The sequence below is a fragment of the Meyerozyma guilliermondii genome, genomic scaffold (genome assembly GCF_000149425.1).
Source record: "Meyerozyma guilliermondii ATCC 6260 scaffold_3 genomic scaffold, whole genome shotgun sequence".
NCBI lineage: Eukaryota > Fungi > Ascomycota > Pichiomycetes > Serinales > Debaryomycetaceae > Meyerozyma > Meyerozyma guilliermondii.
Window position 1 is genome coordinate 1,678,213 of NW_001809798.1, and position 22,804 is coordinate 1,701,016.

The following is a 22,804-nucleotide window of genomic DNA, read 5'->3' on the forward strand; positions in this document are numbered from 1 at the left end:
GATGGAGACGACGAGCGGGTTCCATGTCATTGGAATCAAAACACACTGTTAAAGTTCGAGATATGAAGAAACACTTACTGAAATGCAATGCCCGACCCAAGGAGAAGGATCTGTGTTTTGTGAGGATATAAATTTGCATTTGGACGAAAGTACCCATGATGTAGAAGACGACCACGATGAGCATCACTACTTTGATTTACTCAAGCAATTGGAGTTTGAAGAGCTCCCGTCCCATATATGTTCCCATGAGGGCTTGCTGAAGAAGTTGGGAGAGGTTTTGAACCAGAAACATGCATTGCAACAATCGTCGTTGATAGGTAATTTAAAGCGGTTGAACCAACTATCTACAGATACTTTTTACATGGAGTATGGATGTGGAAAGGGAGAGCTTTCCCGGTACGTCAATTTGTGTGCTATGAGAGAATCGGAGGGCCAAAGTTCAGGTTATGGATTTGGGTTTATAGACCGGGGTGTCAATCGTCAGAAAGTTGATAACCGGCTTATCAAAGACTGCAAAGAAAAAGGTATAACCCCAATTGTCAAACGGTCAAGAATAGATATCAAAGATCTTGATGTGTCCAAGTTTCTACAGGCCACGAATGCTGAGAAAGTCATGATAATATCGAAGCATTTGTGTGGGGTAGCCACAGACTTGACTCTCTGTCTGGTTCTCAAGTCAGATTTAATATCCAAGTCACAATTTCAAGGCATGCTAATAGCCATGTGTTGCCGCCATGTGTGTAGCTATGCGCTGCTTTTGCCGGAATCTAAGCGGTATTTGGCATGTATGGGATTTCCCAGTTCTAAATCATTTGACGTTCTTAAAAAGGCAGTTTCATGGGCAGTTTCTGGAGACGATCTGGATAAAGCCAAACTAGGACTTGTGGCACGACGTATAATTGACGAAAGCAGGGCCATTGCTATGCAAAAAAGACTAAAGAATTACAATGTGGAATTGTTCAAGTACGTCGAACGGTCTACAACGCTTGAAAATGTGTGTCTCAGCATCACGAATGCCTCAGCTTGAAAACTACATTCTGATTTTACAACCTCGTCTACATTTTTTCCACGATTATTATTATCTAGCAAACATTAGATCTTGTCTTCAGACACACCATGCTTCCAGATAACCACGTATGGAGTAGTACCATCCTCACGGTAGTTCAACATCACAATCATTCCATCGGGGTCCATGCTCTCACCGGTGTAGAAGTCCCAGTCGTTGAAAGATCCAATCACTTTCTTGACGTAAGCGGCAGCTCCCTTCTCAAACTTTTCAACCTCATCAGGGTTCTTTTCTTGCAAGTGTTGCTTGACTTTCTTCATGTATCCCTTGATGAAAGTGAGGAAAGACTTCTTGTCAAAAGCAGTCAGTTGCAATCTGAAAGAGTAAACAACGTTGTTGACGGTTTCAGCAGCGTCGTCCAATTCTTCAGCTCCATCCTCAGCAGATGGGTTGGCACCAATATCAACGTCACCACCGGAAACGGTCACCATGGCACAGTCAGCTTCGTACACGACATCGTCGATCAACTGAGGGTCGTAAGCGTCCGACAACAATTCGTCACCTGAGAAAATGTCCTTGTAGATAATCATTGTAAAGGTAAAGTAATTTTTTTTTCGCCTTGTAAATTTTTTTTTCACGGTGCGTCGAGTTACCCGGCGGGCGCAACGTGGGAAAGGTTGCAAATGCATATGGAGAATGTGTAAGTTTCTGTTTTTATAGCTTCTTCACTACTTATATTCATTACTCTTGACCATTCTACTTTCGCTTTCTTTTGTTTCTCATTAATACAGTATTTTACATTTTTCATACTTTCACCATTTTCCACTACTTGTTCCACTTTCCATATTTCAACTCTTCGTTATTCATTATCTTACATATACTACAATAATACAAACTCACCGGAAAATGCCCGATCCAACCAGGTGAGCAATCTATCATAAACCACATTGTTACCGTTGTGGTACGAAATCGAATGGTCCGAGTCAGGAAACACCATGAAATCAAAATTCTCCACCGCCGCTAAATTATATTCGTCAATTAGCTCCAATGTGTTTTGAAAATGGACATTATCGTCGCCAGACCCATGCATAATGAGAAACCTTGTCACATCCTTGAATTGAGTAACATTGTGAATCGAAGCTGTCTGATATCCATCTGGGTTCTCCTGCGGTGTCCGCATGTACCTTTCGGTGTAAATGGAGTCATAGAGTTTCCATTTGGTTACTGGTGCCACTGCTGCTCCGTACGAGAATACTGAGCCTGCGTCCGTTTCCAAGGTTTTCAAGGTGAGGAAACCTCCATAAGACCAGCCCCAAATAGCCATACGACTGGAGTCTACATAAGACTTTCGACTCCAAATTTTAGCAGCTGCAATCTGGTCAATCGGCTCGTAGTGTCCCAAGTGGTCTCTGACACAGAACTTAAAATTGGAATCTCCATACGAATTGAAACCAGTGCCTCTTCCGTCTACGGTGACAACAATTGCATCTAATTCTGCCGCTGCCAAAGCACTGAAATCTACCGAGAAAGACTTGGTAACCATCTGCGATCCTGGTCCTCCATAAACATAAAACAAGACGGGGTACTGTTTGGATGAGTCGAAGTTTAGTGGGAAGGTTTCTTTGGCATTTGCTTTAATGTCGTTACCATCTTCATCTTTTCCGAGAAAAATCACCAGATACTCGACTCGAGGGACCTGGTGAGTGTTTAATGTGTTCTTCAATTCGTCATTGGTCTCGACGTACTTGATGTGCTTGTGTGTGTGAAGATCCACAAGCTCTTGATACGGAACCTTGGGCCCTTGATAAGTCAAGAGAAGATAGCGCGATCCTGATGAAATTGAAGCAGAGTACCATCCTTCTTCCTCTGTATCGGTGATCTCGTTAATCGAAGATTCACCTTCTAACAAGTTGACTGAATACAAGTGTCTCTCAACTGACGATTTTTTGGTTCCAATGAAATACACCTGGTTACGTTCCTCATCAAATGCTTTAACTCCACCAACAACTTCCCAGTTACCCTTGGTGAGTATCTTTGGATGAGGGTTGTCTGGGGGAGAAAAGTATGCCAAATGATTGTAGCCGTCAACCACCACGGTGTCGATGTATCCGTCGTGGTTCCTGCCCACGGCTTTATTCTTGGTAATATAACGGGTGTTCGTCAGAACTTCAAACCATGATTTTTCCGCTTTGTGCTGGCGAACTTTTTTAGGTGTCTTTTGAGCAGCATCCACCAAGAAGATTTCAAGAATATCGCTGGCTCGATTGCTCGTTTTCACCAATACATTGTCGTCAGAAACCCAAAGAACCTCAGTGATAAGGTACTCAGGCAAAGACGAGAGAAATATATTGGAGACAGAAGATGCGTCGTTAACGTCAGCCACAACCAATTCAACAACAGGGTTGGGGTAGCCTGCCTTAGGGTACTTGATATTACGTACCTCAGGGTAATCCTTGTCTTGTTGAACGTAGTACTGAATAGGATACTCAGGAACCTCGGTATCGTTCAGCTTCAAAAATGCAATTTTATCACCTTCAGGAGACCACCAAAGAACGATATCACTGGAAAACACTTCCTCTTCATACACCCAGTCCGGCTTACCATTAAAAACGTTGGCATTGCCATCGTGAGTGAACCTAGTGACCTCGTTCAGCCGCTTGACGTAAACGTCGTTTTGGTAGACAAATGCTATAGCGTCCGATTTGGGGGACCAGCTTGTCACCGCGAGCGGTTCAGGATACACAGGCTCGATAATCTGGCTGGCAACATCCAAGGTCCAGTATAAGGCAAAAGTCGAATGTCTCCAATTGTGAGTGACATTTGTTCTAAGAATAGCCTTGGTCATATCGGGAGATGCTGTGAGTCCTTCAACCGTATAGGTTTTTCCGTCGTAAACAAAGTCGGTGGAGTTGAAAAGAACATATTCGTAGCTCTCGTCAATGATAGACTTGATCACATGCGACGAGTCATGGGTCAATACAAAAGTGCCGTCCATGGTGCGATCATGAATCCATTGAACAGAGGTAAATTCTGGTCGGAAAAGCCCATCACGGTATGAAGAAACATTGAGCCGTGGTCCCTGAATCTTTGAATGACGATGATCATACAACAAGGGCGGCGGGGCATTTTTGAGATATTGCTCAATTTGAGCCGGGGAAGGATGAATATGAAAATTGGATATGGTGATGAGAAGAAACAGCACACCCCATACTAGTATGCCTAGGAGCGCACCCGAGTATAGGTAGCGCCTGGAGGAGACACCGGCACGGCCTATAGGCTCGTACTTGTCATTCATGGAAGGCTGGCTGAGAGGAATTTCAAAATGTGAAAGATGCGAATTATATTGTACACTGTATGTAGGATGTCTGTATGTAGGATGTGCTGCATGTAACCTTACACCATTAACGTTGTAGCACATACTTCACTAATCTGAATTAGTAGCCCAAGCGCTTGTCCTCACTTGGATGCGTCGGTGGAGTAAGTACGGTTTCACTTAGAAGCCGAGGACTGAACTCACGAATGATTTTCTTCAAATTGCTTCTCTTGATCGGTTTGGCCAAGAAGCCAGACATGCCCGCATTCAAACACTCTTTTACATTACTCTCGTCGGCAAACGCAGTAAGAGCAATGATCGGCCGTTCCCATTTCAAGTTGCTTCTTATCATTTTTGTGGCCAAAAGTCCATCAATTTGAGGCATCTGAACATCCATGAATATGATATCAAAGTCTTCTCCACTTTCCACCAGATGCTTCACCATTTCCACCGCTTCGGCTCCGTTGCACGCCATGGTGATGTTGGGGAACCCTTCGAGCTTGAGCATTCTCTTGATGACTTCTTGATTGACCATATTGTCTTCCGCTACCAAGATTTTGAGATGTGACAAGTCTGTCAAGATTTCTCCATTTTCGCCGGAATTGGCGGTGCCAGTTGAACCTCGAGTTATTAAATGTGGCTTGATGGCACGAGGAACCTCCAAACGCAGCACCTTGCTGCTGTCGCTCGAATCGGTACTCAGAGTGTCTTTCTTTGAACTGGGTGTATCTTCCTCCGCAACAAATTTATCCTTGTGATTTTCGGTGCGTTTTGGATTGAAGTCATCGTTACAAAACTCCTCCATATCCTCATCGTCCACGATAATTTCTCGCGTCTGAGGCAATGGTATAGTCAAGATAAATGTAGACCCCACACCCAAGGTGGAGTCCAATGTCAATGTTCCATTCATCATTTTTGCCAATTGCCTACAAATGGAAAGTCCAAGACCAGTACCACCATAACTTCGCGATAAGGTCTGGTCTCCTTGTACGAATGGCTCAAACACTTTTTCTTGTAAAGCAGGCTCGATACCTGGTCCTGTGTCGGTAACAACGATTTGAAGAACCCAATTTTTTGGCCGACGTAACTTCCGCATACGAAATCGTTTGTCTCCTCTCAGAAATTCTACCATTGATTCTTCAGCTATCGATCTAGGTTTGTCTGAGGCATGATCTGGAAGTGAAGGTAGGGGTTTCACAGTTTCGAACTGAGACTCAAAAATGGCTTTATCGTACTCTGCCGTGGAAAGAGTGAAAATACTTGTGTTATCACTGATATCCTCGGGAGAAGATTTGGAAGATTTGGGGTTTGTATCACCATTTGCGATGGTACTCTCCGCTTCCTGGTCGGTAGGTGTGGCAGTGGGCGTTTCTTCTGGATCAAATTTGCCCATGGACACTGAGTGTGGGAATCGCTTCACAAATACTTGAGTATTCTTGCACGCTTTTGATCTTCTTTCATCGTACTCACCCAAAAGCTTGAATTGAACATCCACGGCCGAACCCACAGGTGTGAATTTCAAACTGTTTGAAACTAAATTCATCACGATTTGAATGATACGATTGGAGTCTCCCACAAGAACCAACTTTCTGATAATGCTTGGTTTCAACCAGAGCATCAAGTTTACTCGCTGGTCGTTGGCCAACTTGCTAAAGATCGATTGCACTTGATACACCACCTCCAAGATCTGGAACTCTGATTTTTCGAGTTTGGAGCGATTGAGGGTATTTTTGGAATAGGTCAAAAGTTCGGTCAAAATGTGAAGCAAAAGCTCTCCCGATCTATGGATGAGTTGCAAAGACTCCTTAATTCGAGATGGATCTTGTTCTTCCATAGCAATAGACGTCATGCCCAAAATACCATTCAAAGGTGTCCTCAATTCGTGTGAAATATTTGCAATGAAAACCGTCTTTGCTTCGTTCGCAGATTCTGCTTGTATTTTCAGCGCTTCCAATTCTTTGGTTCTACTTCGAACACGGTCCTCTAACGTTGCGTATTGTCGGTCGAGTTCCGCTGTCATGATATTGAAGGCATCTGACAACTCTGTCAACTCGTCCTTGAAGAACTTTTTCGTGTGAAGGATTTTTTCTGGAAGTCTAATTCCCGTCGAATACGAAGTGGATGCCTCGGAGAGGGCGCTTCCACGACGATCGTCGTTTGCGCCCGTAGGCGATGCTGTTAAAATGGTGGAGTTGTGCTTGTCGTGTCGCTTCTTTTTGGAGGTGGTGATGGCCTCGGTAGCTTCTTTCAAAATGGTTATTGGCCTAACGAACATGACTGCCAATGGGAAGGTTACTAGGCACATAAAGGCACCGATTCCAATGACAACTCCAATAATGATATCACGAAAGTTTGCTACTGGGGCATAAAAGTTTTTTCGTGATTGCTCGACGATAATTGTCCAGAAACTTCGGCTGTTCAAGGTGAGTCTGGTGAAGCCAATGGCCACATCGCTTCCAGAAGACGACTTGACTCTGGAGCTGGAGCCGTATTTCAGGCCAAAAGCCTTCTTCACCGAGGACGAGCTGTTGATATTGTAGACGTAATTGGGGATGAGATCGGCGTTGTCTGCCGGAAATAAGCTCTCAAATCCCACAATCTGGCTGGTGTTGCCGTTGTTATCGCTGTAAATGGGCTGGACCGCAAGAATGGAGTATTCGTTCTTTGTGTTTTTCTCGGACCCAAAGCTCTGAGTATCGTTGATGGCCACGTATATGTTTTGAGCATTTGCTAGCACCGTCAAGTATCCTGATACCGACGGTTTGTCGAAAACGATGGAGGAATTAGACGTAACAGGAAGGGTTATGCCGATGAAGTATGCAGAGTAGTCCCACGAGTTGTTACTCATGGGTCCGGAAACGTAAGCCGGGAAGTCGGAATCACTCGACTCGTCGTATTGCTGACTCGAGAGGAGCACAGGAGGAATGGTGGCGTTTTTCAGAAGGGGATATAGGTAGTCCCTGGTGGGCTCGGAAATTATCGTGAGGTCATTAGTGCCTTGGGCAACGATGTCTAGGTCTAGATTGTATAGTCGGGCACCCACAAACAATTCCGACGTGGCGAGGAACTGATCGATTGTGACTTGAGACTCAACAAACACTCCTTCGGTGTTGTTTCCAGCTCGGTATGAAGAAAGTGGATCGGACACAGTGTTCTTTTGTGAGAGCCAATAAACCTGATAGAACATGTACTGCACCGCCTGGGTGACCTGGGTGGCCTTGAGTTGCGAGATGACCTCTAGTCGTTCTGCTCGCAAATTACTAAGGTTATCACTAAAGTAGACTCCGGTGACGATGGCCAAAATCAAAAGCGAGAATAGCGAGGAAAACGCCACCAAAAGGATGAGTTGGGGCCGGATTCCGATTTTGAGCCGTCTCATGATACGGAGCTATAATACATATGGTGCCGGAAGGCGATTAGCAGGGGGGAAAATCAAGGATACGAAAATAACGCAGTTTATTTTTCGCTCTGTTTTGCAATGCGAACAATCGGCTGAGATTAAGTTCCATGCAGTCTGCAGACTAGGGTACATGGATAGGAGGTAAGGGCCGGAGTTTTCGGGCGGAAAAAAGAGTTGGAAGTAGAGGAGGGGTGTGACTTGGTATGTGTGAAAAATTGACGAAAATCATTGGGAGTGTTCTATTTATAGTGGCATGGGCCCATGACGGTCGCAGCCATGCGGTTACATAAGCGGGCTATTCCGTATTGGGTTTAGTAATGAGCTGCGGTGGCTAGTAGAAAGGAAAAGGAGAATAAGGCAGAGAAGCAATTAGAGAGAGAGTTAAAAGTTGAATAATGTAGCGAAAGAAGGAAGACGAAGGAATTTTGGTAAGTAAAGTTGAGTGATAAAGATTGGATTCTGATGGCTAGAGTGAGTAATATTCAGTCCAGTTTTACTTACTTCATTTACTTGATTTCATTTTACTCTCATTTTCTTTCATTTGGTTACTCTTACTTGCTCTTACTTTGATTTGCTTCATTTTACTTTCTTTCTTTTTTTTCTTTCAATACTCTCATTTCCTTTTTCTGGTTGCAAATTGCAAATTTGGCGAGAAATACAAAATTTGGAATATTGCCAATACTCAGAACTTGTAGACAACCACACTTCTTTTCGTGTTGCTTCACCTTGACAATCCTCAACTAACCGGTAACCCTCAATTATGGGGCCTAAAATGGTTCGTGAAATTGACATGCAGAACTTAAGTTATTAATCGATATGGAGATTGATCTGTAAGCCAGTATATTTTTCAATTTTTCTTCTTGTAGCATCGCCTGTTAATCTTCAAATTGAGACTCATAACCCGGAAGTATACTATACCATTGGGACTTGGCGATAATGTTGCTGAATTTGCTTTATACGGTATCGGTTTCGATTCTGAAGCTTATTACGTTCAGATGAACAGAACAGTTATCTCTAAGGGATATACGATCTAACGATAGACCAAAATTTGCAAGTTGGTTTGCACTGCAGTATGACTATATCAAACCCTATTATAATATATTATCTCTGTACATCGACGATGATGGAGATTGAATAAACTATTCATGCTTGAGACGCTCTTTGACAAAGACTGGCTCAGCATCTTCAAAATAGCAAGGGAATGAGCACACCACAGAAAGAAAAGCTTCTCAAAAAATGGAAAATAATAAAAGTTTTGTTGCATTCTTGGGGACCAATGGCTGTGCTAAGATTGGTACAGAAACATTGTTACAATAGAGGCTTCCCTCATTAATTGCTAGCCTGATTCAATGCTTCATATCGCAACGGGACAAAAACTCTTGATCTCATGAAATTGTTAAAGAAACTCAAATCGACCAGTAATTCCAGATTTGCAGACCTTGAAATGGAGTCGTTAAGAACGTAAATGACTGTCACTGTATGCTAAAATGACGAAGCAGATGGAGACTGTCGGGTTGAAAATTCATCGGCAGAATAGACCTAGCTGGCCAACCCTGCTTGCCAAGCAAAGTCCCACTTTCAGATTGAAAAGTCCAAGGATCAATCTCGAGATTAGAATAGTCAGTGCTTCTAAAAGGGTATAGTGTCGTTGAATTGGTGTGTCTTCTGCAAAAGGCAACCATTTAGGTTTGGCTGCAGTTTCCAGTACAAGAAAGTAACAGATAATACCAATGAATTCCGTGAACTATTTTCCACAAGATCTCTCCACTTTCATGCCGTCAACTTTAATCGACTTGGTACATTCGGCAATCGGAAAACGCATTGGCGATCAGAATTTGCCCGAAGATCCGTGTCTTTAATGGCTTACGGTTCTCGATTATGGCCTCGAAAAAGGCCCCAGAATTGTTTTCCGGAGGATAGCTGAAGTCAGAGAACAAACACTCGGTGACGTCACCAGGGGTTCTATAGAGAAATTGGCTAAGACGGTGTACCACAGCCGACATGCATAGCAGCATCTTTAATTTTCGATAATCTATACTCGGCGATTTTGGATGGAAAGAACAAGATTCGGCAAGGGAAAATCTTTATCTAATCCAATTTGAGATATTGAAGTGTCTATGATTTGGTCTGTCTGAAAGAGTGGGCATCTGCTCCTCCGGACGAGTGGTTCCTCTTCAATTCCATCGGTTTCGTTGACTTTTGTCTCAATCTTAAGCAAGACAACTCGAGGCACAAACCCAATTGTCCGTCACCCCACTTTGGCAGACTCGTAACTCTTTGGTTGGAGGCTATAAATACGCTTTCAAGCAAAAAAATCCGAAACTTTGCCGTTTCGCAGCGGAGGTGAGACGTTGCCGCGGCACATTAGAATAGAAAAAACAATGCCAAGAGCCGTGAAATATGTTTTGAGGCCAGGATGTGGCTGAAATTTACCCGACGCTGCTAAAAATATGCTTCGAGGAATCGGGTCGAGGCTCAACCCGGCGCCAAAATTGTGTTGGTGGGAAGACAATCCAACGAGGTTCAGTTGACCTTGTAGGGGTTGTTTGTGATTTGATTGAGCAATCGCAACTAAGTTCAATGAACGAAAAGATACTCGGTATAATTATCTGATTATATATTATGCGAATTACGATCACACAGGAAGTTTCCGTGAATAAGCGATGCAAGGAATTGAAAACGCGGCTAGACCTTCCCAAACTGTGGCTCGTATAGCCGCGCTGCATTGCGAGCGATGGGTGATGAAAGCTCGAATCGATGCATGGAGATGCCTCAGAGATGTAATGGGCCGAGATTAGCTTGTTTAGTTATTCGAAGTGGCGTGATTATTGGTAACCACTGCTGCGGACATAGAATACGACGAATTTAACCTCGGCTCGGCGGCAGCGTGCAGAAATGCGATGAGGCGTGCGGCGGCCGGCGTGTCAAGCACGAGATGGAACTTGATTTGCCGTCTGAATCCGGTAAAGTAATGTGCTTCCATGCGCCGTTGCGCTGCGGCTGGGGCTGGAATACGAATTTTGAAGAGGACGGAAAAACTTGATAACTAACTATAGTACTTCAAGCTACAGTTATGCGTTGCTGCATCAAAGCACTAGCCTCGCACCTTTTGCACAAATTTGTTTGTGGCATCATTTAGTGAAATCTTGAGCATCTGGATCGCATCGCAAATTGTGCAGCCGAGGATATTTTTACGACTTTTCCAATTGCGGCTCCGAGCCACCCCTTTTTTTTCACCCTAGAAAAGCAGAACGAGAAAAAAGTGAAAAGTTTAGCTAGTTTAGCTTCAATATGATTTCAAGACTTTGGGATGCCAAGTACACTAGCCACAGATTGCGAGCACTGTACATCGGCTAATTTGAGAACTTAAATTTAGTTGCGAATTCGCGATATTGCAGATGGCCGTTGACATCGAAAAATTTTCGTATCATTGCATTGCCGCAAAGAGCCGACAGGAAGCGGTTGCGCATGGTAACCCGCATGGTGGCATGGTGGCCCGCAGGCCTAGGATCATGCGCTTCTGGTAATCTCACTTCAAACATGCGTCTGAATGATGCATAGATTCCATCGATAGATGACGATGCCTCCAATTTACTTAAACGCCGACTTTTCCTTCGTCGTCTCTTTTTCAGACATGTTTTGGCTCTTTGCAGCATTTTTGTTGGTGGTGCATGTTGCGGCAGACATAAATGGTATTTTCACAAACATCAATTCAATTGTCGCCTCGTCGTCGGCCGCACTGACTTTATACCCAGCGTCGACATACTGGACCGCCACGGTTCAATGGTCGATTAATGGAGCCAATGTTAATGCTGGTGACACGTTTGCATTGCATATGCCTCATGTGTTCAAATTCACCTCATCTTCGTCATCAATCTCACTTTCTGCTGGAGGAATTACCTACGCTACATGTACATTTTTCAGCGGAGAGTTTATGGTCAACTATTCCGAACTTCAATGTAAAATTTCACCGGGATTGAACTTCAATGATATTGCCATTGGGTCGGTGATGTTCCCAATCACATTTGATTCTGGATTTTCTTCGTCAACTAATGCTCTTGAAGCGGCTAATACTTGGACCACCGGAACCAATACCGTCACTTGGACATTGGGGAGCTATTCAATTTCCACCACGGTGGATTTCGAGGGTGGAACTCTGTCTTCAAGTCCGAATCTTAGGGTTGCTGCTGCAAAATTGGCACCTTCATCTTCACAGGTTCAATTTTATTCTTTGGGAACTTCATGTCCATTTGAAACCCAATCTGGTACACTTGGTATCACTTTTAAAAATGGTGGTCCTCCGTTACAATGTAGCACATTGACAGCTTCGTTTTCCAACCAGTTCAATGATTGGTACTTTCCACAAACTGCTTCCAGTTTATCATATTCCGTGCTGTGTTCACTGAACCTGGTTATGGTGACATTTGCCGGAGTTCCTGCGGGCTCTCGTCCATTTTTCAACATCTTTGCTTCGCTGTTGCCAGTGGGCCGGAATAGCGCAGTTTATACCCTCAAGTACAGATGTGGAAACGGCCCTTCTAACGACTATAGTTATGACCAAGGATGGTCTAGTTACGATAACGGAAACTCGGGTTCTCTGGGTGGAAATTTTATCAACACAATAGTCACGAAAACTTATACTGATTTGACCACCAGGATCTCAACTTTACCTTACAGTTCCACCGTGACTGGAGCCACCAGAACCATTGAGGTGGGTGTTCCAGTTCCGACAATTACCACCACGAAAACTTATGCCGGTTCTATTACAACCACCACCACCATTTCTGCTACCCCAGGCCAAACTGGAACTGTGGAAATTGATTTGCCGGTTCCTACAATTACCCTCACATTGACATGGACTGGAATTTCCACCATTAGCACTATCACTGCTACTCCTGGACAAACCGGTACAGCTATAAATTACCTTCCTGTTCCTACAACTACATTCACTAAAACTTGGATCGGATCAGTAGTCACTTCCAAGACAATTCCTGCCGCTCCAGGTCAAACAGGAACTGTTGAGGTTGACGTTCCCGTTCCAACTACCACGGTAACTTCAACTTGGACTGGAGTTACGACTGTTAGTACAATTCCAGCCACTCCTGGCCAAACTGGTACGATAATTAACTATGTTCCTGTTCCTACAATCACCTTCACCAAAACTTATACCGGTTCTCAAACAACAACCATCATTGTTCCTGCTACTCCAGGACAAACTGGAACTGTCGAAATTGATGTTCCTGTTCCTACAACTACCATTACTTCGACATGGACTGGATCAATTCTCACCTCCAAAACTATAACGGCCACTCCTGGACAAACTGGAACTGTTGAGATCGATGTTCCAGTTCCTACAATTTCCTTCACCAAAACTTACACTGGTTCTCAAACAACCACCGTGACTGTTCCAGCTATCCCAGGTCAAACCGGAACCGTTGAAATTGATGTGCCGGTTCCAACAACTACTGTTACTTCTACATGGACTGGAAATGTTTCTACAATCAGCACTGTTACTGCTTCCCCAGGACAAACTGGTACAGTTATCAACTATATACCAGTTCCTACTACGACTTTCACCAAGACATGGACTGGCACAGTTGTTACTACCAAGACGATTATTGCTACCCCAGGACAAACTGGTACTGTTGAAATTGATGTTCCTGTTCCCACATCCACTGTAACGTCGACCTGGACTGGAGTTGGCTCTACCATTAGCACAGTTACTGCTACACCCGGTCAAACTGGAACTGTTATCAACTACATTACCGTTCCAACAACCACCGTCACTTCTACATGGACAGGCTCACAAATCACCACTATTACTGTTCCTGCTACTCCAGGACAAACTGGAACCGTTATTATAGAGGTTCCAGTGCCCACCAGCACAACCACCAAAACCTGGACTGGTTCAGGAACCACCACCAAAACTGTCAGCGGCAGTCCTGGTCAAACAGGAACCGTTGAAGTTGACATTCCTGTTCCAACAACCACCATCGTTTCCACCTACACTGGTTCAGATATTTCCACCACAACCGATACCGCTACTCCAGGTCAAACAGGAACAGTTATTATTGAAGTTCCTGTTCCAACAACCACTTTAACCAAAACATACAATGGTTCGGTTATAACTACCACGACCATTACTGCCACTCCAGGACAAACAGGAACTGTAATTGTGGAAGTTCCAGTTCCTACTACAACAGTCACCTCAACCTATACTGGTTCAGAGACAACAACCACCACCATTCCTGCTGGACCTGGTGGTACTGGAACCGTTGTCGTTGAGGTACCAGTGCCTACATTGACCACTACCAAGACTACTGGATCTGTAACCACCACCACCACGAAAACTGCTGGACCTGGTCTGACTGGAACTGTTGAAATCGATGTTCCTGTTCCAACTACAACTTTTACTAGAACCAATTCCGGATCAATTACTACCACAACCACAATTGCAGCTGGTCCTGGTGAAACTGGAACCGTTATAGTTGATGTTCCAATTCCAACAACTACTATAACTGACTACTGGACTGGAAAATCCACTGTCACCACCACCAAAACTGCCGGCATTGGTGAAACAGGAACGGTTGAAATAGATCTTCCGACTCCAGTAACCACACTCACTTCAACCTGGACTGGACTGGAAATTCTGTATACAACCTACAGTGCAACCAAAAAAGGCGATACCGCTACAATTGTTGAATACGATCCAGTTCCAACTTCAACCATCACTACAACTTGGACAGGATCTGGAAATACCACGGTTACTGTCCCAGCTGTACCAGGTGAAACTGCTACCGTAATTGTTGAGCTTCCTATTCCTGTGACCACTGTTACATCGACTTGGAATGGTTCAAGAGTCTCCACAACCACCATCAAGGCTCTGCCAGGTGGGACCGATACCGTTGTAATTGAAACCCCATCTCCAACTACAACATTAACCACCACTTGGACAGGCTCAGGAACCACCTCCACTACCATTAGTGGTGGTCCTGGAGGAACCAATACCGTTCTTGTTGAGCTTCCAATTCCTATTACCACAGTTACTTCTACATGGACCGGTTCTGATGTTTCTACCACCACCAAAAAGGCATCTCCTGGAGGAACCGATACTGTGATTGTGGAGATTCCAACTCCAACAACAACTATCACTGCTACTTGGACTGGATCCAACATTACCACTACAACTATTACTGGTGGACCAGGTCAGACCAATACTGTCATCGTCGAAGTTCCAATTCCCACCACAGTAATTACTTCTACTTGGACCGGTTTAAAAATATCTACAACTACCATTACTGGTGGTCCGGGAGAAACCAATACTGTCATTATTGAAGTTCCTACTCCAACAACTACTCTAACTTCGACTTGGACTGGAAGTAACATTACCACTACAACTATTCCTGCTACTTTAGGCGGAACTGCCACGGTTATCGTTGAGGTTCCTACTCCAACTACCACAATCACTTCAACATGGACTGGTTCGAATATTTCAACCACCACCATTACTGGTCGTCCAGGTGAAAGCAATACCGTGGTTGTCGAAGTTCCAACTCCAACAACTACCGTCACTTCTACCTGGAATGGAACTGTTACCACTACCACCACCATCACTGGAAGACCTGGCGAGACTAACATCGTTCTTATTAGAGTACCATCACCAACCATTACCATCACCAAGACTTACGCTGGAAATGTAACAGCCACCACCACCTGGCTTGCTGGCGTTGGAGAGACTGGAACTGTTGAAGTTGATGTCCCAGTTCCTACAACTACAATCACCCAAACCTATACTGGATCAGTAATCTCCACCACCACATTTCCAGCTGGTCCTGGTGAAACAGGAACCGTTATAGTTGATGTTCCAATTCCAACAACCACCATTACTGACTACTGGACTGGAATATCCACCATCACCACCACCAAATCTGCCGGTATTGGAGAAACAGGGACCGTGAAAATTGACCTTCCAACTCCGGTAACTACCCTAACTTCAACCTGGACTGGACTGGAAACCATGTACACCACCTACAGCAATATCACCAAGGGTGGAACCGTTACCATCATAGAATACGACCCAGTGCCAACCACCGTTGTTACCTCAACATGGACTGGAAATGGTACTACTAGCACAACCGTTACTGCTCTACCAGGCAAAACCGCTACTGTGATTGTGGAAGTTCCTATTCCATCCACTACTATCACAAGCACCTGGACCGGATCCGAAGTCAGTACCACAACCATCAAGGGACTTCCTGGAGGAACAGACACTATAATTGTTGAGGTACCTACACCAACCACAACTGTTACATCAACCTGGACTGGTTCTGCAATTTCTACAACTACGATTACCGGAGGACCAGGAGAAAGTAATACAGTTGTGGTTGAAGTTCCAATTCCTAATACGACGGTGACATCTACTTGGACGGGAGCTAACACAAGCACAACCACATTGACTGGTAGTCCTGGTGGAACGAACACGATTATTGTTGAGGTTCCAACTCCTACAACTACACTTACTTCTACTTGGACAGGCTCTGAAATCTCAACGACAACTTTGAAAGGTGGACCTGGTGGAAGTGATACAGTAATTGTTGAAGTTCCTACTCCTACTACTACTGTCACTTCTACTTGGACAGGTTCTGAAACTACTTCGACTACTATTACTGGAAGACCCGGCGAGAGTAACACTGTCGTTGTTGAGGTACCTATACCAACAACTACTCTCACATCCACTTGGACTGGTTCAGAAGTTACCACAACTACTATATCTGCCAGCTTGGGCGGAACTGCTACGGTTATTGTTGAGGTACCAACACCCACAACCACCATAACTTCTACTTGGAATGGAACTACTACCACATCCACTACCATCACAGGAGAACCAGGCCAAAGTAATACTGTCATTGTTGAAGTTCCAACTCCTACCACTACCATTACGTCTACATGGACTGGATCAGAAACATCCACAACCACAGTTAAAGGTGGACCAGGTAGCTCAGACACCGTTATAGTTGAAGTTCCAACACCTACAACCACACTCATGTCTACTTGGACCGGCTCAGTAACTTCAACCACGACCATTACTGGTGGTCCAGGAGAAAGCAACACAGTCATCGTTGAGGTGCCAACTCCAAGAACTACCCTCACCTCCACTTGGAATGGAACTGTAACCACCACTACCACGTTCTCCGCTCTGGTAGGAGGCACTGAAACAGTAATTGTTGAAATTCCATCAAGCACTTCGGCTATTTTCACTTCTGCTTCAACTTCCGAGTCCAGCTCTGCTTCATCTAGTGCTTCATCTAGTCTTACATCCAGCATTGTTTCTTTGGTTTCCGTTTCCAGCACTGCTTCATCAGCTTCATCGAGTTCATCAGCTTCCGATTTTAGTTCGACTTCAGACTCATTTGTATCTTCAGCACTCAACTCAAACCCTCCTTCGTCTTCATCGGAATCTGACTCCAGTTCTGTTTCGTCAGAATTTCCATCGATCAACCTCAGCTCCGCCATATTGAGCTCGTCCTCTTCCGAACACTCACTTAGCTCTTACGCTAACAGCTCAATTGCCCTGTCGAGTGCATCACTCCCTACCAGTTCAATTCCTGTGAGTTTGACCAGTGACTCCACATCTTTTGGATCTTCTACACCTGCACCATCCATCAGTATTACTTCTGGCTCGTCCGCAACGTCTGAGATGATACTCTCATCCAGTGTGTCACAATCTTCAAGCCCTTCATCTGTTGCGTCAGGATCATCATCCAGTGTTTCAGAATCTTCGTCAATCGTCTCAGGCTCGTCTAGTGTGTTCCCATCTAGTTTGTCGTCATCGATAATTTATCCAACCAGTGTTTCCCCAGAATCGACCATTGTCACACCAGTGCAATCTTCCTCTGCAAGTGCTTCATCGATAGTTATTTGCAGAAGAGACGGTTCCAACTGTATTACCGTGGACCCTTCATCTGTTTACTCCTATTCAAACAGAAAGACATCTTCGACGCAAAGCTCTAGCACTGCATCGGTAACAAGCTATTCCAACGGAAATGGTGAAACTGAAACTTCCACACCAACTATTGCAGTAACTGACATCATTACAAGTACTACAAATGGACCTGGTACTTCGAGATCAACAAGCAACTCATCAAGTTCATCAGCTGTTCCAACAGGAGGTTCTAGAGGTTCTGGAAATGGAGGAAATGGAGACCCTTACAATGGAGGAGATCCAAGTGGAGGAACTCAAAGTAACGGAGGAGACCCTAGTAGCAATGGTGGATCCGCCAGTGGAGACTCCAGCAACAACGGTGGATCCGGTAATTCTGGTAACAACGGTTCAGGTAACGGAGAAACTTCTGGTAACAATGAATCAGGAAACGGAGGAAACTCCATTAGCAATGGTTCTGAAAACAGCCCTAACAACGGAGGGTCTGGAAACAGTTCTGGTCACGGTTCAAAAACTGGATCCGAAACCGGTGAGCCAACGGGCTCATCTACTCCTTCTTCATCACCAAATGTTTACGAAGGAGCTGCTGCATCACATACCGTCTCATGGAGTATGCTTACATTCTTCATGAGTATGGTCGTTTTCATCAATTTATGATTTGAATATCAAATTCGATATATCAATTTTCGTGCCTCAATAGTATGGTACACTAAAAGGCCACTTATAGATATCTTGGGCTACTCAATTGGGGGTGGGTAAAAAAATTTAATTTCTTCAACGACGTTCAAGCCAATGACATTTTCACATTGGCCGGTATATATTCTTAGACTAAAACTTGATACCTTTTAATTAAAGTAGATAACTATGGTTAAACAGATCAAGGCATTATCATGTTTCGATCGTAGGGGAGGTGGAAAGTAATATAAGTTTACTACTCTTTCGAAACATGTATTGACCGAGAATTGTAAAAATTGGAAATTTCGAAAAAAGTGCAAATTTTGCTAATTGTCCTTGCTAACATCATTATATGATACTTGTCAGTAGAGACATTTGCTTTGACTTATTGGAAAAGATACGAGGCCCTTCAGGCCCTAACCTTATCAGCGCACATCAATATTCTATTCAAGTAATTTGCAGCCATTGGTGTGCAGCTTGACAATATCTGCATACTAGCAGAAAATACGACAAGCAAGTGCAGAATCGTATAGAGATGCCACAGGTTCACAATTTGATGATAGTCAAGGAATAGTTGTGCAAAGCACACAATTCGATTGAATGTGAAACAGGAGAAAGATAATGCAAAACGAATTCTTTTCAAGAAAATCGGGCTTTAATAGAGATATACTAGTATGAGACTTCAAATTTACATCTATGAATCAACTATTCTTTTGAGAGTTTCATTGTCGATTGCTGCAAATATCTCGGCTCACTGATCCCACACACACCAACTACAAGAATATTTCAGAGTCATAATTCTTTATCTAAATCTATTTGCTGAATATTTGGTCGATCGCATCAACCACAGACTGATCCAAACCGATGTACTCGAAACCAAGCAACTTTTCAGTCTTGGAAAAGTCCTTCTTAGACCACGAATCAACAGGAGCCGTTTGTCCTGGGGTACCAATTGGGACATTCTTAGACTTATCAGGGAACTTCTTGTGGATAATATCGGCAATTTCTTGAGCGATGAATTGATGAGCTACAAGCACCAATCTTTGATTAGCAGCCTCGTCCTTTTCAAAAGCTACCAAATGGGCAGCAGCAACATCTCTAACATCGACAAAAGCACCACTAAGTTCTGGCAATGGGTCGGTGGACTTGAGCTTCAAAAAGTTTTGAACCAACTCCGATGACAAGTTGAGCGTATCTTTCACTTCAAAAGCTTGGGGTCCAAACACATATGAAGGATTGACGGTTGACAATGTAAAGTTTGGGTTGTTCTTCTTAACAAAGTCCCATGCTGCCCTCTCAGCATAAGTCTTCGAAGCACAGTATGCCATCAAAGCATTCAGCTTGGCCTCAGTTGGTGTCACAGGATTCCAACTTTCTTCATTGACCAAGTGACTTGGATCGGAGAACTCTTTGGTAATATCCCAAATAGCAACATAAGACGAGGTGATTACCACCTTTTTGATTTGTGGAGCATACTTCTCAATGCCTTCCAAAGCATTTACCGTACCCTTTTGAGCAGGAATCAAAAGATCATTTTCCACATCGTCAGATGTAAAAGTGAAGGGCGAAGCAGTATGAAGGAAAATTGTCACTTCAGGATGTTTCTTCAAACTCTCATCAAAGGCACCTTTAGCAGCAATATCACCTACAATTTCATACTGGAAATCAGGTCCAAAATTTTTCACCAAACCGTCTCCCTTTTCGGTACTTCTAACCGACCCAACTACCTTGTATTTCTTTTCAAGCAATTGCTTGATAATGCGTTGGGCAATAAAGCCACTAGCGCCTGAAACGTATACTGAAGTCATATTAATGTGAACTGAATTAGTTTGACGGGTAAACCCATTTTATATTTCTATTTGCCACAGTAATTATTAATTAGCTCCCACAGTTCAAGAGGCTCTTCATTACGGCGTGCAACTTGAAATTCAAAATAGCGATATGTGCGAAATCTCTGACAAATATGTTTCTGACAAATGTGTTTTCCGATCAAAATGTTTGTATATTTCCCTTACGGCCGAAAGCATTCAGAATCCTTAGTAATCAAATTAGAAGTCTTACATTTGAAATGTGAAAGCTACGGAATAGTGACTGAAATTGGTAAAATCTTTGATGGTTCAATATAAGCTAATCTTATGTCAAAATCTTTATAGGTTCCGTCCTGCGCATTAATTCCAAAATTTGCACAAGTGATATGCACTGAAGCAGCGTGGGGGAGACGAATGTACTGGTGTACTTTTAATTGAACCAGCTTCATTTACTTCGGTTTCTAGCCCGAAAATAAGTTATCATCTTGGTAAAACAGAAGACGTATTGGAATTGAGCTCAAAGAATTGAAACAGATTCAACAAATCATATTGAATGCTCATTATAAAGGTATTGGATTCGAAGCTATCCCATAATCACATATACACTGAACTTGGGAGAATCAATGCTTCAGTGGCAATAGATCCCGTTTTAGGAGCTTACGTGGCCTTGGACTTCACCTATAAGATAACTCTAAATCTACATGAAGTCTTGCGATATCCAACAATATTAGAGCCAGACATGCATAGAGTGTGCAGGATAATGGTTGCAAAATATTACCCGAATGGGCAGAACCTGCAGCAGGCAGCGGAATCATAGTAGAAGGAGACCACTACGGTTAATACGACTTCCGGACACTGAACGGAGGTTGCCTTCTAAATGAAGTCATTAGTTACAATATACAGCTTAATTTGACAACTCCCCTCAATCGCAAGTATTGTATAAGTTCTATGTGAAGATTACAAATTTTCAAAAATGCAAAATTTGAGTTGATACTTATTGCCAGTGGTTCTTGAGAAATTGCCGTAAACAACGTAATTATAACAGCCGCTATCTTCATTAAATGCAGAAGCCTGTTGTCAAGCTAGCTCACGCTGAATTTGCAGCCAATTGTGGTGTGGGTGCGACTACTGTAGATGTCTGAAGGAACAAAATACAGGTCTTGTATATTGAAGTGCTTAGGCCCTTAGGGACTCGTCACATCTTTGTAGGTGTTGTGATGGATCTGATCGGGTATTTATATGCTTGCTTTGGAGTGTCACGCCTCATGCGATATGGCTTAGCTTGATGCATGATAATGCATTATCATCTACACATTTATATACCATGGTCATGTAGAATACCCTGAAAGTTTAATGATGAGCCTCAATCCTTTACCTTGTGAAATAGTTACACGTTGCTTTTCTTACTTGAGCACAGAATTACTCACCGATATTATACTATTGGAGAACATTCCTGATCATATCCTCCAAGCTGCAGCTGACAATCTCAATCATTTATGCTATTCAAAGAGAATTCTAGGGGTCGAAAAGGAAAGACTTGAAGGTAGTGAAGGTATTCAAGGAATTGAAGCCTACTATGAAACCGGTTTCAATCGGTTTTTACGCATACACAAAGTCCTTGAAGAAAAGTCACTCAAATGTCCTCTTTGGTTCCATTGTACATGGAACAACACTTTTCAAATGCACAAAAACCTCAATGAAATAAACTTAGTTTATAACGACCAAACTTTAGGCATCCATGCCGACCTCGAAGACCCGGCATTTCAAATCTATCCTGTTTTTTCGGACCATAATATTAATCTCAAGATTAATTGCCTTTCATTGAAAGCCTTTTCTGATTGTTGTATCGATTTGAACAATTTCCCAAAATTGGAGACTTTTTATGGCTATAATTGCGAAATAAGCGTTAACCACGATCACCCCAGCTTGAGGGTCATATATCTCAATCAGGTGACATTCAGCTCATTACCGACTAATTTGATAAAGTTAGTAACATCAAGGTGTCGCATAAGGATGAGCGAATCCCATCCAAAACTAGGAGCTCTCACAGTGTTGGTTCTAGAAAATACGCTAGAACCTTTCGATTGCTCCTCGCTACTACAAGCACTCTGGAACAAAGGTTTGGAACAATTTACGTATATCGGTCGAGGGGTCATAGAGGAGGATGAGATCAGAGGGGAAAACGAGGAGGATGAAAGTCGAGGGGTAATAGAGGAGGATGAGATCTTCGCATTAGTTGGTCCCAAAGTGACAACTCTTGGATTTTCTGGTTCAATTTCGGCTAGGGTTCCCAGGCTGCTACACTCAATATACTCCATAAATGGAGGAAGCCTCGAGAATTTGAGTGCTTTTACCCATATGACTTCCCTTACATTACAGCTGCCAGCAGGTAACATCAACAGTTGTGAGTTACCGCCAAACTTGCTCAGACTAACAGTAAATCTGCCAGAAGGTACGATTGACAGATTAAAATTACCGATCAACTTGCTCAAACTTTCAATCACGTCTGCTAAATTTGAGGACTTGGCAAAAGTTGAATTCCCTCCCAACTTGGTTGACCTCAAATTGGAGCTGTGTGATATAACTCTGACTACGGACTGGCTAAAACCAGCCCATTTGATGAGACTCTCACTGAAGATAATAAGCTTTCATCTTTAAAGCC

The 22,804-nt window shown here is 43.4% G+C and overlaps 8 protein-coding genes across 8 annotated transcripts; 3 read left to right on the forward strand and 5 right to left on the reverse strand. All coding sequences in view use genetic code 12, as the record gives it.

The window, feature by feature from the left end:
* Positions 1 to 82: 82 nt before the first annotated feature.
* PGUG_03255 (tRNA:m4X modification enzyme) lies at positions 83 to 1,027 on the forward strand (the record flags this gene model as incomplete). The annotated part of the gene is made up of 1 exon (XM_001485476.1): positions 83 to 1,027. The coding sequence occupies one exon, from the start codon at positions 83 to 85 to the stop codon at positions 1,025 to 1,027; it is 945 nt and encodes a 314-aa protein (XP_001485526.2).
* Positions 1,028 to 1,092: 65 nt separating this feature from the next.
* On the reverse strand, positions 1,093 to 1,695 carry TMA19 (Tma19p; the record flags this gene model as incomplete). The annotated part of the gene is made up of 1 exon (XM_001485477.1): positions 1,093 to 1,695. One exon carries the CDS (start codon positions 1,693 to 1,695, stop codon positions 1,093 to 1,095), a length of 603 nt encoding a protein of 200 aa, XP_001485527.2.
* Positions 1,696 to 1,886: 191 nt separating this feature from the next.
* On the reverse strand, positions 1,887 to 4,424 carry DAP2 (Dap2p; the record flags this gene model as incomplete). The annotated part of the gene is made up of 1 exon (XM_001485478.1): positions 1,887 to 4,424. The coding sequence occupies one exon, from the start codon at positions 4,422 to 4,424 to the stop codon at positions 1,887 to 1,889; it is 2,538 nt and encodes an 845-aa protein (XP_001485528.2).
* A 16-nt stretch (positions 4,425 to 4,440) lies between these two features.
* On the reverse strand, positions 4,441 to 7,698 carry SLN1 (Sln1p; the record flags this gene model as incomplete). The annotated part of the gene is made up of 1 exon (XM_001485479.1): positions 4,441 to 7,698. One exon carries the CDS (start codon positions 7,696 to 7,698, stop codon positions 4,441 to 4,443), a length of 3,258 nt encoding a protein of 1,085 aa, XP_001485529.2.
* A 3,595-nt stretch (positions 7,699 to 11,293) lies between these two features.
* Positions 11,294 to 18,316, forward strand: PGUG_03259 (uncharacterized protein; the record flags this gene model as incomplete). Its single annotated transcript, XM_001485480.1, has 1 exon — positions 11,294 to 18,316. The coding sequence occupies one exon, from the start codon at positions 11,294 to 11,296 to the stop codon at positions 18,314 to 18,316; it is 7,023 nt and encodes a 2,340-aa protein (XP_001485530.2).
* Positions 15,748 to 17,232, reverse strand: PGUG_03260 (uncharacterized protein; the record flags this gene model as incomplete). Its single annotated transcript, XM_001485481.1, has 1 exon — positions 15,748 to 17,232. The coding sequence occupies one exon, from the start codon at positions 17,230 to 17,232 to the stop codon at positions 15,748 to 15,750; it is 1,485 nt and encodes a 494-aa protein (XP_001485531.2).
* An 830-nt stretch (positions 18,317 to 19,146) lies between the features above and the next one.
* PGUG_03261 (SDR family oxidoreductase) lies at positions 19,147 to 20,142 on the reverse strand (the record flags this gene model as incomplete). The annotated part of the gene is made up of 1 exon (XM_001485482.1): positions 19,147 to 20,142. The coding sequence occupies one exon, from the start codon at positions 20,140 to 20,142 to the stop codon at positions 19,147 to 19,149; it is 996 nt and encodes a 331-aa protein (XP_001485532.2).
* A 1,353-nt stretch (positions 20,143 to 21,495) lies between these two features.
* On the forward strand, positions 21,496 to 22,800 carry PGUG_03262 (uncharacterized protein; the record flags this gene model as incomplete). Its single annotated transcript, XM_001485483.1, has 1 exon — positions 21,496 to 22,800. One exon carries the CDS (start codon positions 21,496 to 21,498, stop codon positions 22,798 to 22,800), a length of 1,305 nt encoding a protein of 434 aa, XP_001485533.2.
* Between the last annotated feature and the right edge of the window lie 4 nt (positions 22,801 to 22,804).